This window comes from Gasterosteus aculeatus, chromosome 7 (assembly GCF_964276395.1).
Source record: "Gasterosteus aculeatus chromosome 7, fGasAcu3.hap1.1, whole genome shotgun sequence".
Lineage (NCBI taxonomy): Eukaryota > Metazoa > Chordata > Actinopteri > Perciformes > Gasterosteidae > Gasterosteus > Gasterosteus aculeatus.
In genome coordinates, this window is record NC_135694.1 from 25,321,249 (window position 1) to 25,336,821 (window position 15,573).

Consider the following 15,573-nt stretch of genomic DNA (forward strand, 5'->3'; position numbering starts at 1 on the left):
GTGTAGTTACTAAGTAGTTTGGCACGTTTTTAACTTGGAGAATAATAACCAAGTGTAAGACAATATTTTTTTAAGTTTTAAAACGCCAGTGGGAGGTTTCCAAATTCCAGAGACGCCGCTGTGAATGGGTTGAATGATAAATGGCGTTTTACCTGAGAAAGAATTTTTTCAGCAGCTCTCTGTTCTTCTTGACCCCGCTCTTTCTCCCGCAGTGAGGGAAGTTAAACACCACGCGGTGAAACAAACAGCCCCGCAGAGGCGCACTTTGCTGCAGCTTCGTGCAGTCCACCTCGAAAAGCACCAGCCCACCTGATGATTAACACACACAAGTGTACAAGAAGTGCCAGAAAAATTACAACTCGGTAGAAATGGAACACCGACAAACTACCCACCCGAGTCCCGGATCATCTCGATGTTTTCGGCTGCGCCTTCATGCCGCAGTGCGTCCTCTTGCCTCTGCGGGCAAGTGGCCGTTACGCGGGTCTCTGTCTCCGAGGACAAGGAGGCAGAAAACGAGAAGTTCCCCTCTCCCACCAGCAATATGGACCTCGAGGGAGACATGCTCAGTCCATCTGAAAAAGAGGTTGGGACACAGAAAAGATGCGTTACCTGGAGGTTGCACACTACTCCGCTGCATATAGAGCTGAGAGAGACGCGCACGGAAGCGACAATGAGCGGCTTTAGTCCGGTTCGCTGTGTTAGTAAATTAATTCCGTATCTTGTCTCCAAAGTGGCATCGGCTGAACTTTAGAAATGACAACGCGTGTACTGTTAGCTCAAATAGGCTGACCCTCTATTACCTCGGCGCTGCGGTACATGAACGCTGCCTCACCTGTAGCGGTTTGCGTTCAACACTGTGTCGCAGGTATAACAGTCCGACCGGAAACAAAAAACTAGGAACGTTGCGTTGTTTCCCTGAGGAAGATTTCAACAAGCCCACTTAGCTATTGTAATTCAATACTAGGCGGTTAAAATGTATAGATAATATTACTTTTCAGATTTTTATACATGTGAATTTATTAGCGTAATTTGACTACACAACTCCCATCGTGTTTGCAGAGGGAAGTATTTGCAGGGTGGCTCATCACATCTGGAGGAGTGGGCTATTCGCAGCATCAGTAAATCCGAGCCACAGTTATCTCGGCGTTGTTTATCAATGGGAAATTCCACCTGACAGTTCTTCTCATGTGCGATTCTCCGTTTCGCTCCGGATTTTAACGTCGCTTGATAACAGCGGAAGTAGGTAGTTGAACAACTAGCGCATTAGTGGTTTTTGCAATGCTACGGTTATGCTAGCTAACGGAACTGCTGCACCTGCACACAAACACAGCGGACAGCCATCAAACATCATTGTTGCAGTGTAACCAATTAAAATAACCAGAACTCAACATCTGAGGATACACGTCTGAATGTCTTATTTCGGATAGCATCCATTATGCCATTAGCTTCCTCTGTACCACTTTCTGAGTGTGTGCAAGGTGTTTCAATAACAGACATTTATATTGTATTGCTCTATTTGTCAAAGAATCGTTCTTCAGGGCTTGGTTAATGGTCTAGCTGTGTTCTCTTCATGTGGCGCATAATATGGCTTTAATTTGTGCAGGAACAGGTTGCAGTTAAGAAAAAACAACTGATCTTTGCATCATTGTAATTCCCTCCTTTATCTCTTTGCATCATGTAGGAAGTGTTGTGCCCACATGGGCAGTGTTCTGGCTTTGTCTTCCAGTCCGGGCCATCAAAACTGGCCTTTCTCCCCGGACCCCCCTCCTTCTCACTGGGACGCGCATCCCGCTCACTGGGACAGTCCGCCACGCTGGGAGCGGAGAGATGGCCGCCTGCCCAACCCAGGCAGCTTTCACTCTCTCCACAGGAGCTGCAAAGGTTCGCCCGGCTAAAAGGAAGCGCCGTCCACACAGCAGACGACACACAGAGAGTAGTAGAAGTATTAGTGATCTGATCTGTTTTTTCTACTTGTCTCCCCAGATGTGTTCCCTCAACAGATTGAGGGAGTCAAGATGATCCTCAACAAAACTCTGAGCAGCTTCTTCAAAGTGACTACAATTAAACAATGTTTAAAGATAGTAAGGGTGGACATTTCTTAAATGTTCTAACACAATATGCATATTTTCTTCCAGGTCAGTCATACTCTCCACCTCAGTGCTGTCAGTCCTTCGTACTATCGTTTCCACGTGGAGCATCTGCAGTCTGATGACTACAGCAAAGACAAGGTTGGGCATACATATATTACCACTACTTTGTCGTTACTTTGCTTAGCTGCATAGGACGTTGGAAAACGGAGGAAGCTACAGCGCCTCCCTTTATTTGGGAAGTTCACAGTGATTCTGCCTCATTTTTAGGATGCGCCAGCATTGATCGGGGAGATGGACTCCTCTGGCAGTCTGAATGCTCACGCTCTGCTACATCTCAACGAGCGAGTACGAGCCAGGACGGTGTTCCAGGTGAGATTTTAATGTTCTCATAATCAGACACTGTCACTGCACATGGCACCTCTCTTTACACTAAACGTTGGTCTGAAGGCTTTCGTTTATTGTGTTTTAGACCCAGCAGTCCCAGTTCGTAACGTGGCAGTTTGAAACTGAGTACAGAGGGAACGACTTTACTGCTGCTGTGACAGTAGCCAATCCTGATGTCCCCAGAGAGTCAGGTAAGAAATGGCAGGTGGGCTGATAAGAGCATCATCGGATATTAGGAAATACTTCAACCAGTCACTGTTTTTCAACAGAGCACAACGATCATCAGCAGCAAAATACATAATTGGGATGTTTGTTGTTTATCTAATCTAATATGTATTTGTGTGTTTCTCTTTGACAGTTATCCTTGTGGCACACTTTCTTCAAAGTGTGTCTTCTGGGCTGGTTTTAGGAGGGGAGCTGGTCTACCATCGGGGCCGAGCAGAGGAAGGAGGAATTCTTACTCTAGCTGGACAGTACTCCAGTGAGAGTTTTGTGTTTTATTGTGAACTTTCTTTAGACACCCCATTTATCTGACATTTCCTGATCTTTCTTACTCGACTAAGCACCAGAATTTTGCCTTTTTTCTGGCTCTCCATACAGGACCCAACTGGGTGGCAACACTAAATGCTGGGAAAGGAGGTGCCCATGCTAGCTACTATCATCGAGCCAACAAACAGGTACAGCAGAAGACACAGCGCTGTATAAACATGGCCTTTCCATGCACATTGCCAATTTTTAAATGCATGTTTTTTGCGTTCATCAGATCCAAGTTGGGGTGGAATTTGAGGCTAGTACCAGGACACAGGAGACCACGACTTCATTTGGGTACCAGATGGAGCTCCCAGAGGCCAATATGGTCTTTCGAGGTAAATTTCTTTCTCCAACTTTGAGTCAAATGTCATGAAAACTATTAATAAAGCTAGTACAGGAGGACCTTTCTGTGTTTGTGTATGCAGGCATGGTAAACAGTCGGTGCATAATAGGAGGCGTGTTGGAGAAGCGGCTGACACCGCTACCTGCCACCCTGATTATGGGCGCCTTTGTAAATCACAGAGGTGACAAGCTGCAAGTTGGCCTCGGAATCAACGTGGGATAATGATCCAATAAAGTCTGCTGGAGAGTCAAGACATCGATCCAGAGACCTGTTTCAGAGGCATCATAATGGCCCTATCGTTCAGGACATAACACTTGATCAACCTGAGTATCATGGATTGTTTGGGTGTTGAAGCTGATCGTTGGGGCTTTAACGCTACCTCTCAAAATGGAGGTGATGTTGTCTGATTGGACTAAACAGATGTGTTTCTGTCCTCCCAAAACCAAGCTAGACAATGGACACAGAAAGGGATCTGCTGTGTTCTGCAAACGGAAAAAAACAAAAGGTTTTATAATGTAAGTAAGTAGTGTTAAAGAAAGGAAAGAATATAGACTATACTGAAAAATAATTGTCATTTTCATGTTTTACCCCATTAACTATAACTATTGTCTCTCTGAACCTCCTGCTGACCACTTTATAAAGAAATAAATATACTTTTAGAAACATGAAACCTAAGGACATGCAATACCAATGCCCAAATTCACGTTACTTTCCAAATGTCCAAATACTTTTTTTTTTTTTAGATAAATCTAAAAAAGATGCGGCCGTCAGAAATGCAAAATGGATGTAGTCCTGCTCAAATGCCGGAGTGATCCTCAAAACTGTGTGTATGAGTAAGTAATTCTCCTTTGTTTGCCAGCTTATAAAACTGTGTGAGAAACTGCACATGAACAAACAACCACAAGCTCCCTGTAAGAGAAAATGCTCGCTCCATGTTCTAATGTTAGAGAACGGACTGCTGAGCCTGGACTGTACTGTATGTGAATAGATGAAGGATCTGTATGCAACCTGCACTACTCGCACTGCTTCTGGGTATTTCCAGTCCTACTTAATGAAATGTTGCATAAATATTATTTATACCTCATGTAATGTAAACATAGAGACTTGTGGAAGAGAGTGTCTTTTTGGACTTGATTTAATAAAGATGTTATTTCTATTATAGTATGTTTTTTTTTACCCTCTATTAATATTGAATACGTTGCAGCACTGTAGATGTATCAACATTTTGCGACCCAAGATCCACGAATAAATATTTTAGTATTATCAATTGGTTAAATGTCTATTTATAAAATGAAGTCACTCATAGTGACTAAACTACTACATAACTCTTTACTCGTAGAAAGGAGTTTTTTAGCCTACTTACATATTATAGTTTATAGTAAAATATAGAGCCTGATGTTTTCCTCTGCAATTATTTAAAATATATAGAATCCAATTCTTAAAATAGACATACTTTACATACATATTTGCATTTGACCACTGGGTGGTTTGTGTATTTCTGCTGTAAAGATTCTGTCTGGAAGCTAGCCATCAAAGGAGACACCGACATTGTCATTGTAAGAGTTTTCTTTTGTGTTTAAATTTGGTTAAATTTGGTTATTTTCCTCCCAACTTGCTCCCTCTCCCTCTCCCCTTGTTTCTAAAGCAGAAGTTAAGCCCCAGAATGCATGCCATTTAGTTTTTGGACATCTAATCATATCGAACGCGCTGCCTTTGTTTTTGTGTTCTGTTTAAACTCTCAATCCGAGAGACCAAGAAAATAAATAAAAGCAGCGTTAAGATGCTGTGCAAAACAACAACCATCAAATTATAAAACAATCAATTGAGATTAACAGGTTTTACACAATTTTAATATAAAATTCTGAAACATATACTATATACATACAGATATACACATGTATTCAAATAAGATGTCTGTAAACATTTGACTTGGTAACGCTGATTACACGTTAAAGTGTACATTATCTCGCTGCAGGATCTGGCAGTGGGAGGGATACATGCAGAAAACTGCTGCTCCTTTTTTCTGTCATTTTTCTTTGAAAAAGGAGAAGAATCCTTTCCCTCCTTCTCCCTTCAATCTCAAAGACTTGCTTCTCTGAAGCCCCGCTGCTTTGTTTGTCTGTCTTTCTCTTAGATTCTCCCTCTGTCTCTCCTCCTCCCTTTGCTGCACCTGTTCGTTGATCACTAGCCGCATGTCCTCCTGCAACGGGATAATAGAAAAACAATATTCCATTGGTAAACATTACTATGTATCAGAGACATCATTTCCAATGTATCGTCCCCGCGCTTACCTGCCAGACTTCCAGCTCCTGCGACAGCACCACTTTTTGTTTGATGGTGTTGAGAAGCTGCTGAGTGAGCGTTTCTTTCTCCTGACGCACGGTGGCCACTTCACTCTCTAAGGAACTGCACATTGATTTGGTGATTAGCCAAATATGTATCGCCGTGGGCCCAAAATAGGAGAGACGGATGCTGTTGTTGTATATTATTACCTGTAGCTCGGCTTTTCAGGGCTGCTGCGAAATGGCTCGATTTCTTGCTTCAAAGACGCAAGTTCTTCTCCTTGAGATTGCAGCTGCAACATGTGAAATTCAAACATATTGTAATCATCCTAATAACAATATGTTTTACTTCCAAAATAGGGAGATATCCATCCTCTGTAGCTATATGTAATTTAAAGGAGACATATTCTTTGTATTGTTGGGGTATACTAGACAATGCTTACATGCTTACACAAAAACCCATTACTTTTCATCATTATTTTTCCATTATAGCACCGGTCTTTTTAAGCCCTTATAATGAAAGGGGGGAAACCAGTAGCAACTCATACTATTTCCTCGTCTCCGGTCAATCGCCCAGCAAAGCCGTGCTTGTCAAAAGTGTTTGTGTGGTTGTATAAAGTTCAACAGACCTCTTTTTTGAGCGCTTGTATCTCTTCATTTCTTGCTTGCAGAACGGTGGAGTGAGCTAGAAGAGCCTCTTTCACCTGTTTAGCAAAAGGAGATGTACACAACAGATGAGAAATCTGTGAAATCATAACCTTATGACTTGGTGTTTTTTTGCATAACATTAGTACAAAGAGGGTATTTTGGGGGCCGGTCAGTCCCAAATTAACAAACACAGGACGTTGTGTGCGTTTGTGTGCGTGTACCTGCGATTGCTGAATTTCACTATGCAGAGACAAAGGTTGCGTTTGTGTACTGTCCAGAATGCTCTCTTCTCCCAGGTTCAGAGCTTTTTGCTGCAGAGAGCGATTCACCGTTCGCAACTCAAACGTCAATCCCTGTTCCTGCTCTATCTACGGTACAGACACACACACACAAGCACACACAAAGATACACTCATTCAAACTAGTTGTACTTCTGTCACTGATGAACAAATCATCTTTTTGCAGGAAGCATGATTCTTTCCACGCTACAGTTCATCTTTGACAACAATCCGCCTTGGGTCTTTACCTCGGCTTCTTTCTCCCTCAGTTTCGTTTGGAGCTCTGACAGCCGGTCTCTCAGCCCCTCTCTCTCGATGCGGAGCCTGTCGCTGTCCGCCTGTGAGGTTTTTAGTTGGGCCTCCATGTACGACAGGCGCCCCAGCAACACTCTGTTCTGTATGGAGTAAAAGAGAAAGGACTGAATAAACGGTGCAATGTTAGAGGCGACACTATTTTCTTGCTTTGAGATATTGCTACTTGGCACAAGTCTGTTAATCTGTTAACATTTTCCTAATATCTCCATTTATTGTGAGCAACAGAGACTTGAGACACAAGTCAGACTCAAACCCACGAGATATTTGATTTGACTATTTAAAGACTTGATCTTGATCTCGGTTTTGTGTGTATAAAACATGGATTTGAAATTCCAATTTTCAGATGCCATACGTTTTATTAGTCAGCATTCACTTGCCATCAGGGACATAAGCCTTGCTATGAGATCACAAAGCTCTTTTTGCATTCACATCGTAGTAAAATCTCATACTATTTGACCATGATTGAAATACTTTAGAACTGATTTGCTGTAAAACATTAGGAAGTGACTGGTATACCTCCGCCTGAATGTTCTCCAGTTGCGTAAAGTTGATGCTTTGGCTGAACGAGGACTCATCCTGTTCTTCTCTGAGGGAGCGAAGCTCCGTTCTCAAGGAGTGTTCCAGTGACACAGCCTAAGTGGATAGAAGGGTTGTTCAATGAGTGCCAAAGATGGGACTCCACAAACCTGTTCCTCTGCATTCTTCATGTGACACCACACACATGTCGACATTTATCACACACACACACCCATTCACAAACACTTTTCTTGTGTTTATTCTGATAGACTGAACATACTTGTGATGCCATACTTGGCTGCTTTTTCACTAGTGGTGTAAACCAACCTCTGCTAGCTGCTCCACCAAGCGTTGGTTATGATTGGCTAATTGAGTCAGCTGTGCGCCGTCGTCTTTCCGCCGGTCCCGCCCTTGGCTGTGATGTCTCTCCAGCTCAGTCCTCAAAGCTGCTAAATCTGCAGCCAGGTCTGCCTCTCTCTGCCCAGACACCAGTTCATTCATCTCCAGCCGTCTGTCCAGAACATGCTTCTCCTGCTGCAAAGCCTTAGACATTAGATGCAAAATTAACTGGCTTCAAGGACACATGGAAATATCACATGTTGAAATAACATGTCTGTATTCTTGTTACTTTGGGTGTGAAGGAAAATTGCAACAATGTGTCTCTAACAACAGCTGTAGGAGGAGACAAGATTGGATTCAGTGATTGGTGACTGGTTGTAGAAGAGCAGGATACGCCTTTATGACATCAGACAATTTGCCTTGGGATAGAAGGCAAACCACAGCTGTTATTAACCTGAGGTCGGTAAATGGAATCCAACATTATCTATTTTTATTATGAATGACCTTTGCGTACTGTGAAACATCAAGTTGACGTCAGTGGAAAATGACTGTTCATTTTTTACACCACCCACCAGGGACAGAAAGTTTCATGAATGAATGTATGCAACTTACAGGAAAAATACTTGTGATACGCAGAGATAAAAGTGAGGAAAAAGTCAGCATCAGTTGTAAATCTGTTTCTTTTTTCACTATGTTTTTGTGATGTCCTCATGCTCTTCATTATTTTTTCTTTTTATGTTTGTTATTGCTTGTAGGATATACCGCATCTTGTTGTTTTTTTTAAAATATGTTTTGGTTGATCCTCTGAGAACTGTAATTTATATCAATTACGGTGGAACAAATTGAGCCTTGATCAGATTAGTTCCACATTTATGATCATTGATTACATTACACGTCCTTCAGCTGACGCTTTTATCCAAGGCGACTTACATTGCATTTTAACCCATGGTTTTACATTTTGCCCAGGGAGCAATTATGGGTTGGGTGTCTTGCTCAGGGACACGGAGCAGCCGAGGTTCAACCAGCAACCTTGCGGTACCCGGCGCACCCTCTCTACTCCATGCCTCACCGCCAGAATCATTCAAATCCTATTTGTTTATTCATGGTAAATTTGAGCGTTCGTTTCCAAGTCACTATATGTCTTAGAAGTGTTAGAAAGTCTGTTCGATCACAAGCCAGAGAGTCTACAGTGGCTTCATCCTTACCTCCAGCTCCCTCTCTCTCTGCTCCAGAGAGGCTGCCAGCTCCTCGTTCTTCTCCAGTAAAGCCTGCCCCAGCTCTGCAGCAAGTATCAGATCCGTCTCGATCGCCCCTCCGCTGTCACTGCTGCCGGGAGAGGATGTAGATGAGGGGAGATTAAAGGAGAGTGAGACTGAGGAGGATGAGGAGAGAGGGAAGAAGGAGTCCTCCAGGCTGGGGGTCGGGAGACTGTCTTTCCTTTGGGTGAACATTGTTGACAGCTGAAGGCTTGTAGGAGTCACAAAAAAAGCATTATCCCAGGTCAAGAGCTTGATCACGCAGGTGGCAGGTGCACCACCATAAACGTTCTCTTTTGTTCCTCGATGATCTGGTCCAGAGCGGGTTGATTTTTCACTTTTGTAATCCAGGTAAGTCTCTGCCAGACAGGGACTTCACTGTGGGTCCAATTGTCTTCTTGGTATTGTTCAAATCCTGTTCTTCTCTCCTTCTTCTGTGTACAAGAAAGCCCATCAATAGCACAAACAGCCACTACCAACAGATTCTATTTACTGTCATTATGAAATTCAGGACATGTAGCATGACTCGTAACATCATCTCAGATTGCCTTTAAGGTCTTTTGTCTACAGGTACTTTTGTTACTCTGACCGAAATACCAGCTCCACTGTTATCTTTGTTCTGCTCCCCTCCCTAAATTCCAAAGGTAATGTGCTCCAATAGATCCTAAAAAAGTCTTGCTTGTTCTTCAAAATGAATTCTAGTCTTTAAAGTCCTGACGTTGTGTTGTTTATGATTTTTCCCTCAAACTACGGCTTTAAAAGCGCTGCTACCACATACTGTTCTTTCTAGTCACTGCATGATTATAGAGCTACTGTTTGGTTTAGTCTTTACAGAGCTAATGTTTGATTTAGTCTTTACAGGCACAGGTCTCGGTCTCCTCCGTCTGATAATTCTCTCTCCAATGCTGACGTCACCATCATCCATGGCACCTGTTAAAACCTCTCACAACCATTAAACTATGTCCTCTTCCGATTTAAAATAGGGAATACATTAAAATAATTAAGTCCTGTCTACTTTAACAACACATTTTTACATTATGAGAACTAACAGAACCTTTATTGGAACCTCGAAGGAAGAAAAATGAAGTCTGTCTTACCTGATAGTTCCCTGCCAACTCACACAATACAGGTATAGTCTTCCTGTTTGGGTTGTTTGTGCGTGTGTTTGTGCATGTGTGTGTGCGTGTGTGCTTGTGTAAGAGTGTGTGTTTGGGGAGTGTTTGCACAAGAGAGGCTGAGCTGGTTTCCTTGGCAGAAGAAACATACAGTATGTAAATACGGCCAGTTGCTCCACCTCTCATGAAGTAAGGGAGGTGGAGAGAGCGGGCGGGACGACCGGTGTGTCTGTGTGAAATGATTCGACGACTAGCGGTCGAACAGGGTATGAAAACACAGATTAACTCTGAGGAATGCGCTGTTACTCAATTTTACACTCCTCCCGGTGGGGATGACACAGGGTGAGATGTGGAAAGGGGGGAAGTTTAGGACACAAGCAGGGCTCTGTCTGCCCCGGCCCTCCTCCTCCTCCTCCTCACACCCCCTTCCTGTTTACCTGCTCACAGATTTGAAAGGAGCTCTGTGTGTCTTCATGTGCGAGGTAAAGGGGTGGGGAGAGTATAAAAAGGGACTGCCATCACTTTGACCATCCTTCTTTGAGACGGCAAACAGACAAGAGGGAAAATAAAAGCCCACAAGAACTTCACCAGGCGTGAAACTAGGCCATCGGATCATTAGGTGCGCTCACATACAAACATGCCCTCCAAACTGTGGCTCGTTCTTTCACTGTGGCTCGCGCTGCCAACCTCTGAAGCCGGAAGGCAGATGCCCAAACTCTCTGACAAGAAACTCTGCGCTGACTCCGACTGCAGCCGTGAGTAGCAACATCTTATCTTGGTGGTAACGTAGTGACCGCTTTATACTATAACTGTTGATGATCAAAATGACAATCCCCATGCAGAAATGTTCACTCTGCATAGAAATATGACAAAATAAATTGCAGCAGTCCTGAATGTGATGCCTCAGACTCTGTATATGATCGTGCACAGATCCCATCTTGATAGCACGTGCGCTGCAGGACTACTACCCTGGAGACTGCAGGTTCATCCCGATCAGACAGGGGCAGCTCATCTATGTCTATGGAATGCTGAGGGACAGAGGAAACCTCTTCTGGGCCGGCATTGTAAGTGAAAACAATGCTTTTGTTTTGACACCGCTCTGAAGCAAAGCGCTCTGTTGGACGTTGTGAAGGCCTCTTTCCTCCATGTGCAGCAATGCCATTGTCCACTCAAAGGACAGGTTGTATACAACTTAATTCTCCATAATCTGCTTTCAGGTACAAGACTCCTATTACGGGCAGCAGGAGGCTCGCATTGGACACTTCCCCAGCAGCATAGTGGAGGAGACTCATCCTCTCATGCCAGCCAGCACCATAGTCAAGACTACTGTAAGTGAACCCACACACACACACACATCAACAAATGTGTGCATTATATGTGACGCGTCCTCCTGAAAATACACTTCTACCAACTATACCTGAACTAGATTGCCCTTTAATAACACTTACAATGGCACTTGGTTGTGCTTTCTTGATTGTTGTCGTTCGGGTCTGTACCCTCCTGGTTGAATGCACTTATTGTAAGTCGCTTTATAAACGTGTCAGCTATATGAAAAATGAAAATGTAAAATAATTCTACTTCTCTCATTTCCAGAAATGGGACTTCTACTGTAACTGAAGTTGCCTTCAACATTAAAGAGGACACCATGGTAGTGAACTACAAGACAAGATAACGTGCTTTGAGTAACATATGACCATACATGCATAGATGATAATAGCAAGAGATGTTGCTGTCAGTAGTCACAACTAAGGTTTCAAATCAATGGCTGAAGAAAGAACCATTGCTGTTAAACGCCGAGATTTTATTTTTTGGGACTATTTTCTGTAGTACTGCATTGTGCTGTTTGTATTTGTTTGGCAGGTATCAAAAGTATTTGTCAATGTGTTAAAGTTAAATACTGTGTTTTTTAAACACAAATACACAACAATTAATGCATTTTAAGTATACACACTTCTTCTTTCGCATGATGACTTTGCATCACAATAAATTAAATTTAATAAATGGCTACCATAAAGCAGAACTGTTTAATTATATTGCAGATGATGTCTTCAGCAGGGTGATATGTGGGTTTTCAGACATAAGAATGTGGGTTTTCAGACATAAGAAGAACACAAAGCAGTCCGATGTATGAGCCTTAACATTTATTCTATTTTTTCTTGTCTGTGTTAATATGCCAGAGAGGTTTTTGCCACTACAAGGGAATAACAGGGCATACACTTGGACATCTACAATGGCATTAGCATCTCGGAGGCATGCTCCCCGCAGGACAAGGAGCCCAACGATAAAAGCTGTCTGTCTCCAAACATTAGTTCCTTCCTCGCGCACAACTTTTCCTACTACTCATTCGCCCTGCATCTTCCCACACACGTGGTCCAAGTCCTTCGGTGGCTTTCTTTTAGTAAACAGACTAAAAATCACTGCACGTGCCTCCAGAGAACTTCCTCCTCCGCACGCGTACAGAAACCAACACTGAAAGAATAAACAAAGCACAGTTGGCATCTTACTCTTAACCACTCAAACAGTACTGCGCAATGTAGATCCAATAAAGTTGGACAATTTTAGTCTAATCTTCAGCGGACCCTTTTGAAAGTCCCTTAAATTGACATTTTAGCAGTTTGCCTTCAATGAACAAATGCTACCAATTTTTTCACTAAACTGGAAAGAGCAGGTACAGTCATTATATAATTAAATAACATTTGGGAATGTCTGATGAAGATAAGGAAATACCTTTGAAAATATTATCACATACCCTCACTTTTATTTACATACATTTTTTTCGGAGAGATAGGCATGTTTAAAAGAGGGATTCTGTTGCGTTGTGATTGGGAAATTAACTTCATTTTCCTGTACCTTCACTCTAACTTCACAAAATGTGTCCAATAGACTCTTACACAAGAACAACACATTAGTCTTTGGGTTTATAGCATTGCTGTCTTTCAGAGATATTCAAATAAAACTGAGTTAGGAATTAGATACAAATGTATTAGAAGGCACTTGCACTCACAGACCACTAGACCTGCGTTCCTATTTCTCACTCTTTGTCTGCTAAACTGCCAACAAAGCTGTAAGAGGTAAATTAAAAACAGGCAGAACATGGGGTTAGTAGTAAAGCAGTGGAGTGTCAGACTCTGCTTTACATCTTCTGCTTTGGTATTCCATCCTCACAGGAAACAGGAATCGTGCGCTCTGAGCCGGTAGAGGAGCGAGGTGCCGTGATGGTAAGGATACCATCAAATGACAGACTGGATGTGACATCAGCACCTGACACGCCAGCCGGAAGCCTGTACTTCCTCAGGAACTCTCTTGACACAAAGCCGTTGTCGTCCTGGAAACAGAATTGGAGTCAGTATATGTTGGTGACTTGACACCAAACGAATGTCGTTTGACTATTTGTGGACATTTCTATATGGTGCCTCTGACCTGTCTGCCCTCATGTTTGCCGTGTATTGTGATGAACTCGTCACTGACATTGACAGACAGCTCTTCGGGTGAGAAATGCTTGACATCCAGAAGAATTACGTAGCGATCCTTTTCGATGCGCATCTATACAGACAACACAGCCGTTAGTAAAGGTTAATGGTGCATGCCTGCAGCCTGGGGTCAGCTGTGCATGAAAAACAAGTTGTTATTTGGTACAACGTTGGAGTCCTGCACCAACGCTCATTGGTGCAGGACTCATACACATGCAAAATGATACAGAGACGGCTAAGAGGTCCGTCTTTGTGACGGAATTTGTGACTTACCTCACTGTGTCCATTGTCGGGCCAGTTGAACCAGCGCAGGGGTGAAGCGCGTATCCAGGGGAAGGACCAGGGGAAGGGCCAGATTGGTGGCCAATCAGTGAGAGGTTCGGCCAAGGAGATGTCAGAGAGTCGATGTGGGAAGGCCCGTCGGTACCAAGGATACTGGATGGGGATATCCATGATGGGGTTGAAGAGGAGATGTAAAAGCAATGGGTATGAAGGCGGACTCTTGACTTTTTCTGAGATGGATGCTGCTGTGCTCCGGGCCACAGTATTTATAGGCCTCCCATCCCGGCCGGTCTCTGTCCCCATGCACACTTGCATAGTGACTCTGCCAACAGACTGATCTTTCTAGAACAATGATGTCAACGGTTTATTCTCCATTGTTTAATCTCTCACTGTGACTGGTTATCTCTCTCTCTCTCTGTGTGACTCTGTGTCTCTCTCTTCTGACGCTGGCTCAGAGTACTGCTGATGCCTCCATACTCACTACCCAGGAAATGCCCCAGTCTGGATCTGTGTGTATGGTTGTGTGTGTGTGCGTGCATGTGTTTGTTTGAGGAATAGCTGCCAGAACATTAGCCTGCAGTGCTCTGAGTGCCAGAAGCTTTAGGGTTGTGTGCAGAATGGATGTGAGGTTGAATGGGAATTGATGAGTTTGTATGGGACTGCATTAGATGACACTCTAAGCGTGTATCATTTTGCTATGAGCTCAGATGTAAAATATGAACCCCTGTCTCCTCTCCAAGTATCTAGCAGTTGTGCCAGCCGAAATTCTTTTCAGTCTCTGCTTCATCCTCCCAGTTGTGTCGTCTCCAACAGAACTACACACGCTAAATATCTTATGTTATCTGCAAGCTCTGTGGTTCTACAGATATTTTTAAGCCATCATGCAACCACTGTTGTTCCATATTACATTTTTATATATTTTGGTTTGTGTAACTACATAATGTTTTCTAACCGGGTGTTGTTCTAACCTTGTTGGTCCCTGATTTTCCTACTAAAAATGTTTAATCACGGTTGCTGTCTGCCATGCTTTTACTGTTGGTTACTATTTAAAGCTTCAATCGATTAAAACATGTTTTACTGACATGCAACTCGCAGTGACAGTATTGTTTGTTTTAAACCATCCGAATAAAACGAGTTGACAACGACAAATTGATGGTAGTTACTTTACCCTCCGTTTGTTTAGCGTCGTTGCCATGGTGATGTGCTTTACCCCGTGCACTTGGAGCGGTTAGTCGCTCCAAGTAAAAGGGTTAGTAAGTGCTTTACTCGGGTAAAATTACAGTTGTGGCCACCGAAATGGATTTACCGTTTTCATATTACGGGAATCTTGATAAAAGGAACCCAGTTGTTTCGGCCTTCGAACGGGACATCGCCTCGTTTACAACGTTGATGAGACGAGTCGCTTCTTCGAACTACCACGATAACGGCTCTCACGCTAAAGGGTAAGGGCCCGTCGTAGAGTTAGCTAACGAGCTAACCGTTAGCTAATTAAAGCCGTGATAGCTAAATTATGTTCATTCTCCACAACGTTAACGACTTTGAAGTCAGCGAAACCGTTTGCACAACAACAGCAATTGGAGCTGCGCCAGGAGAAAATTTAAGTTGAACGTATTTGTCTTCTATTTAGCTGCGTATGAGCAGTTTGTTTAATGTGGAAGGTGTATTACTGAGTAAAGTTAGCGAACGGGCTGCAGGTGCACGCGCCTCTCTGCTCAGTCTAACCTC

General features: G+C 43.2%; 5 protein-coding genes across 16 annotated transcripts in view; 3 read left to right on the top strand and 2 right to left on the bottom strand.

Annotated features, from left to right (window-relative positions):
- The first annotated feature begins 306 nt into the window (after positions 1-306).
- Positions 307-4,504, top strand: LOC120821362 (mitochondrial import receptor subunit TOM40B). 6 transcript variants are annotated; one of them, XR_013468375.1, is made up of 11 exons: positions 307-583; positions 1,682-1,881; positions 1,984-2,051; positions 2,136-2,228; positions 2,358-2,459; positions 2,560-2,665; positions 2,833-2,955; positions 3,075-3,151; positions 3,238-3,340; positions 3,431-3,863; positions 4,092-4,504. XR_013468375.1 is itself a non-coding variant. In XM_040179811.2 (10 exons), exons 1-10 carry the CDS (start codon positions 369-371, stop codon positions 3,568-3,570), a joined length of 1,227 nt encoding a protein of 408 aa, XP_040035745.2. In that variant the 5' UTR covers positions 307-368; the 3' UTR covers positions 3,571-4,504. The 6 variants fall into 6 exon arrangements, 3 of the variants coding, with proteins under 3 accessions (XP_040035745.2, XP_040035746.2, XP_040035747.2); XR_013468376.1 differs by lacking the exon at positions 307-583 and adding an exon at positions 895-1,239; XR_013468377.1 differs by lacking the exon at positions 307-583 and adding an exon at positions 896-1,243.
- A 668-nt stretch (positions 4,505-5,172) lies between these two features.
- bicdl2 (BICD family like cargo adaptor 2) lies at positions 5,173-10,254 on the bottom strand. Of its 3 annotated transcripts, none has more exons than XM_040179806.2 (10): positions 10,079-10,254; positions 8,931-9,415; positions 7,714-7,920; positions 7,387-7,503; positions 6,804-6,950; positions 6,500-6,646; positions 6,260-6,334; positions 5,841-5,923; positions 5,640-5,754; positions 5,173-5,548 (listed from the first exon to the last, which is right to left on the bottom strand). In XM_040179806.2, exons 2-10 carry the CDS (start codon positions 9,174-9,176, stop codon positions 5,375-5,377), a joined length of 1,311 nt encoding a protein of 436 aa, XP_040035740.2. In that variant the 5' UTR covers positions 9,177-9,415; positions 10,079-10,254; the 3' UTR covers positions 5,173-5,374. The 3 variants fall into 3 exon arrangements, with proteins under 3 accessions (XP_040035740.2, XP_040035739.2, XP_040035741.2); XM_040179805.2 differs by having other exon boundaries at positions 7,714-7,929; XM_040179807.2 differs by lacking the exon at positions 6,500-6,646 and having other exon boundaries at positions 7,714-7,929.
- A 193-nt stretch (positions 10,255-10,447) lies between these two features.
- Positions 10,448-12,110, top strand: mia (MIA SH3 domain containing). The gene is made up of 4 exons (XM_040179815.2): positions 10,448-10,851; positions 11,027-11,160; positions 11,314-11,424; positions 11,690-12,110. Exons 1-4 carry the CDS (start codon positions 10,734-10,736, stop codon positions 11,711-11,713), a joined length of 387 nt encoding a protein of 128 aa, XP_040035749.1. The 5' UTR covers positions 10,448-10,733; the 3' UTR covers positions 11,714-12,110.
- A 112-nt stretch (positions 12,111-12,222) lies between these two features.
- On the bottom strand, positions 12,223-15,567 carry cryabb (crystallin, alpha B, b). The gene is made up of 4 exons (XM_040179814.2): positions 13,840-15,567; positions 13,517-13,639; positions 13,234-13,421; positions 12,223-12,565 (listed from the first exon to the last, which is right to left on the bottom strand). Exons 1-4 carry the CDS (start codon positions 14,161-14,163, stop codon positions 12,511-12,513), a joined length of 690 nt encoding a protein of 229 aa, XP_040035748.2. The 5' UTR covers positions 14,164-15,567; the 3' UTR covers positions 12,223-12,510.
- Positions 15,035-15,573, top strand: part of cfap54 (cilia and flagella associated 54) — a 174,569-nt gene continuing 174,030 nt past the window's right edge. For all 5 annotated transcript variants that reach the window (XM_040179797.2, XM_078106700.1, XM_040179798.2 and 2 more), the window contains exon 1: positions 15,035-15,290. In XM_040179797.2, the coding sequence (XP_040035731.2) occupies positions 15,145-15,290 (146 nt within the window). In that variant the 5' untranslated portion in view covers positions 15,035-15,144. The remainder of the gene's footprint in view (positions 15,291-15,573) is intronic.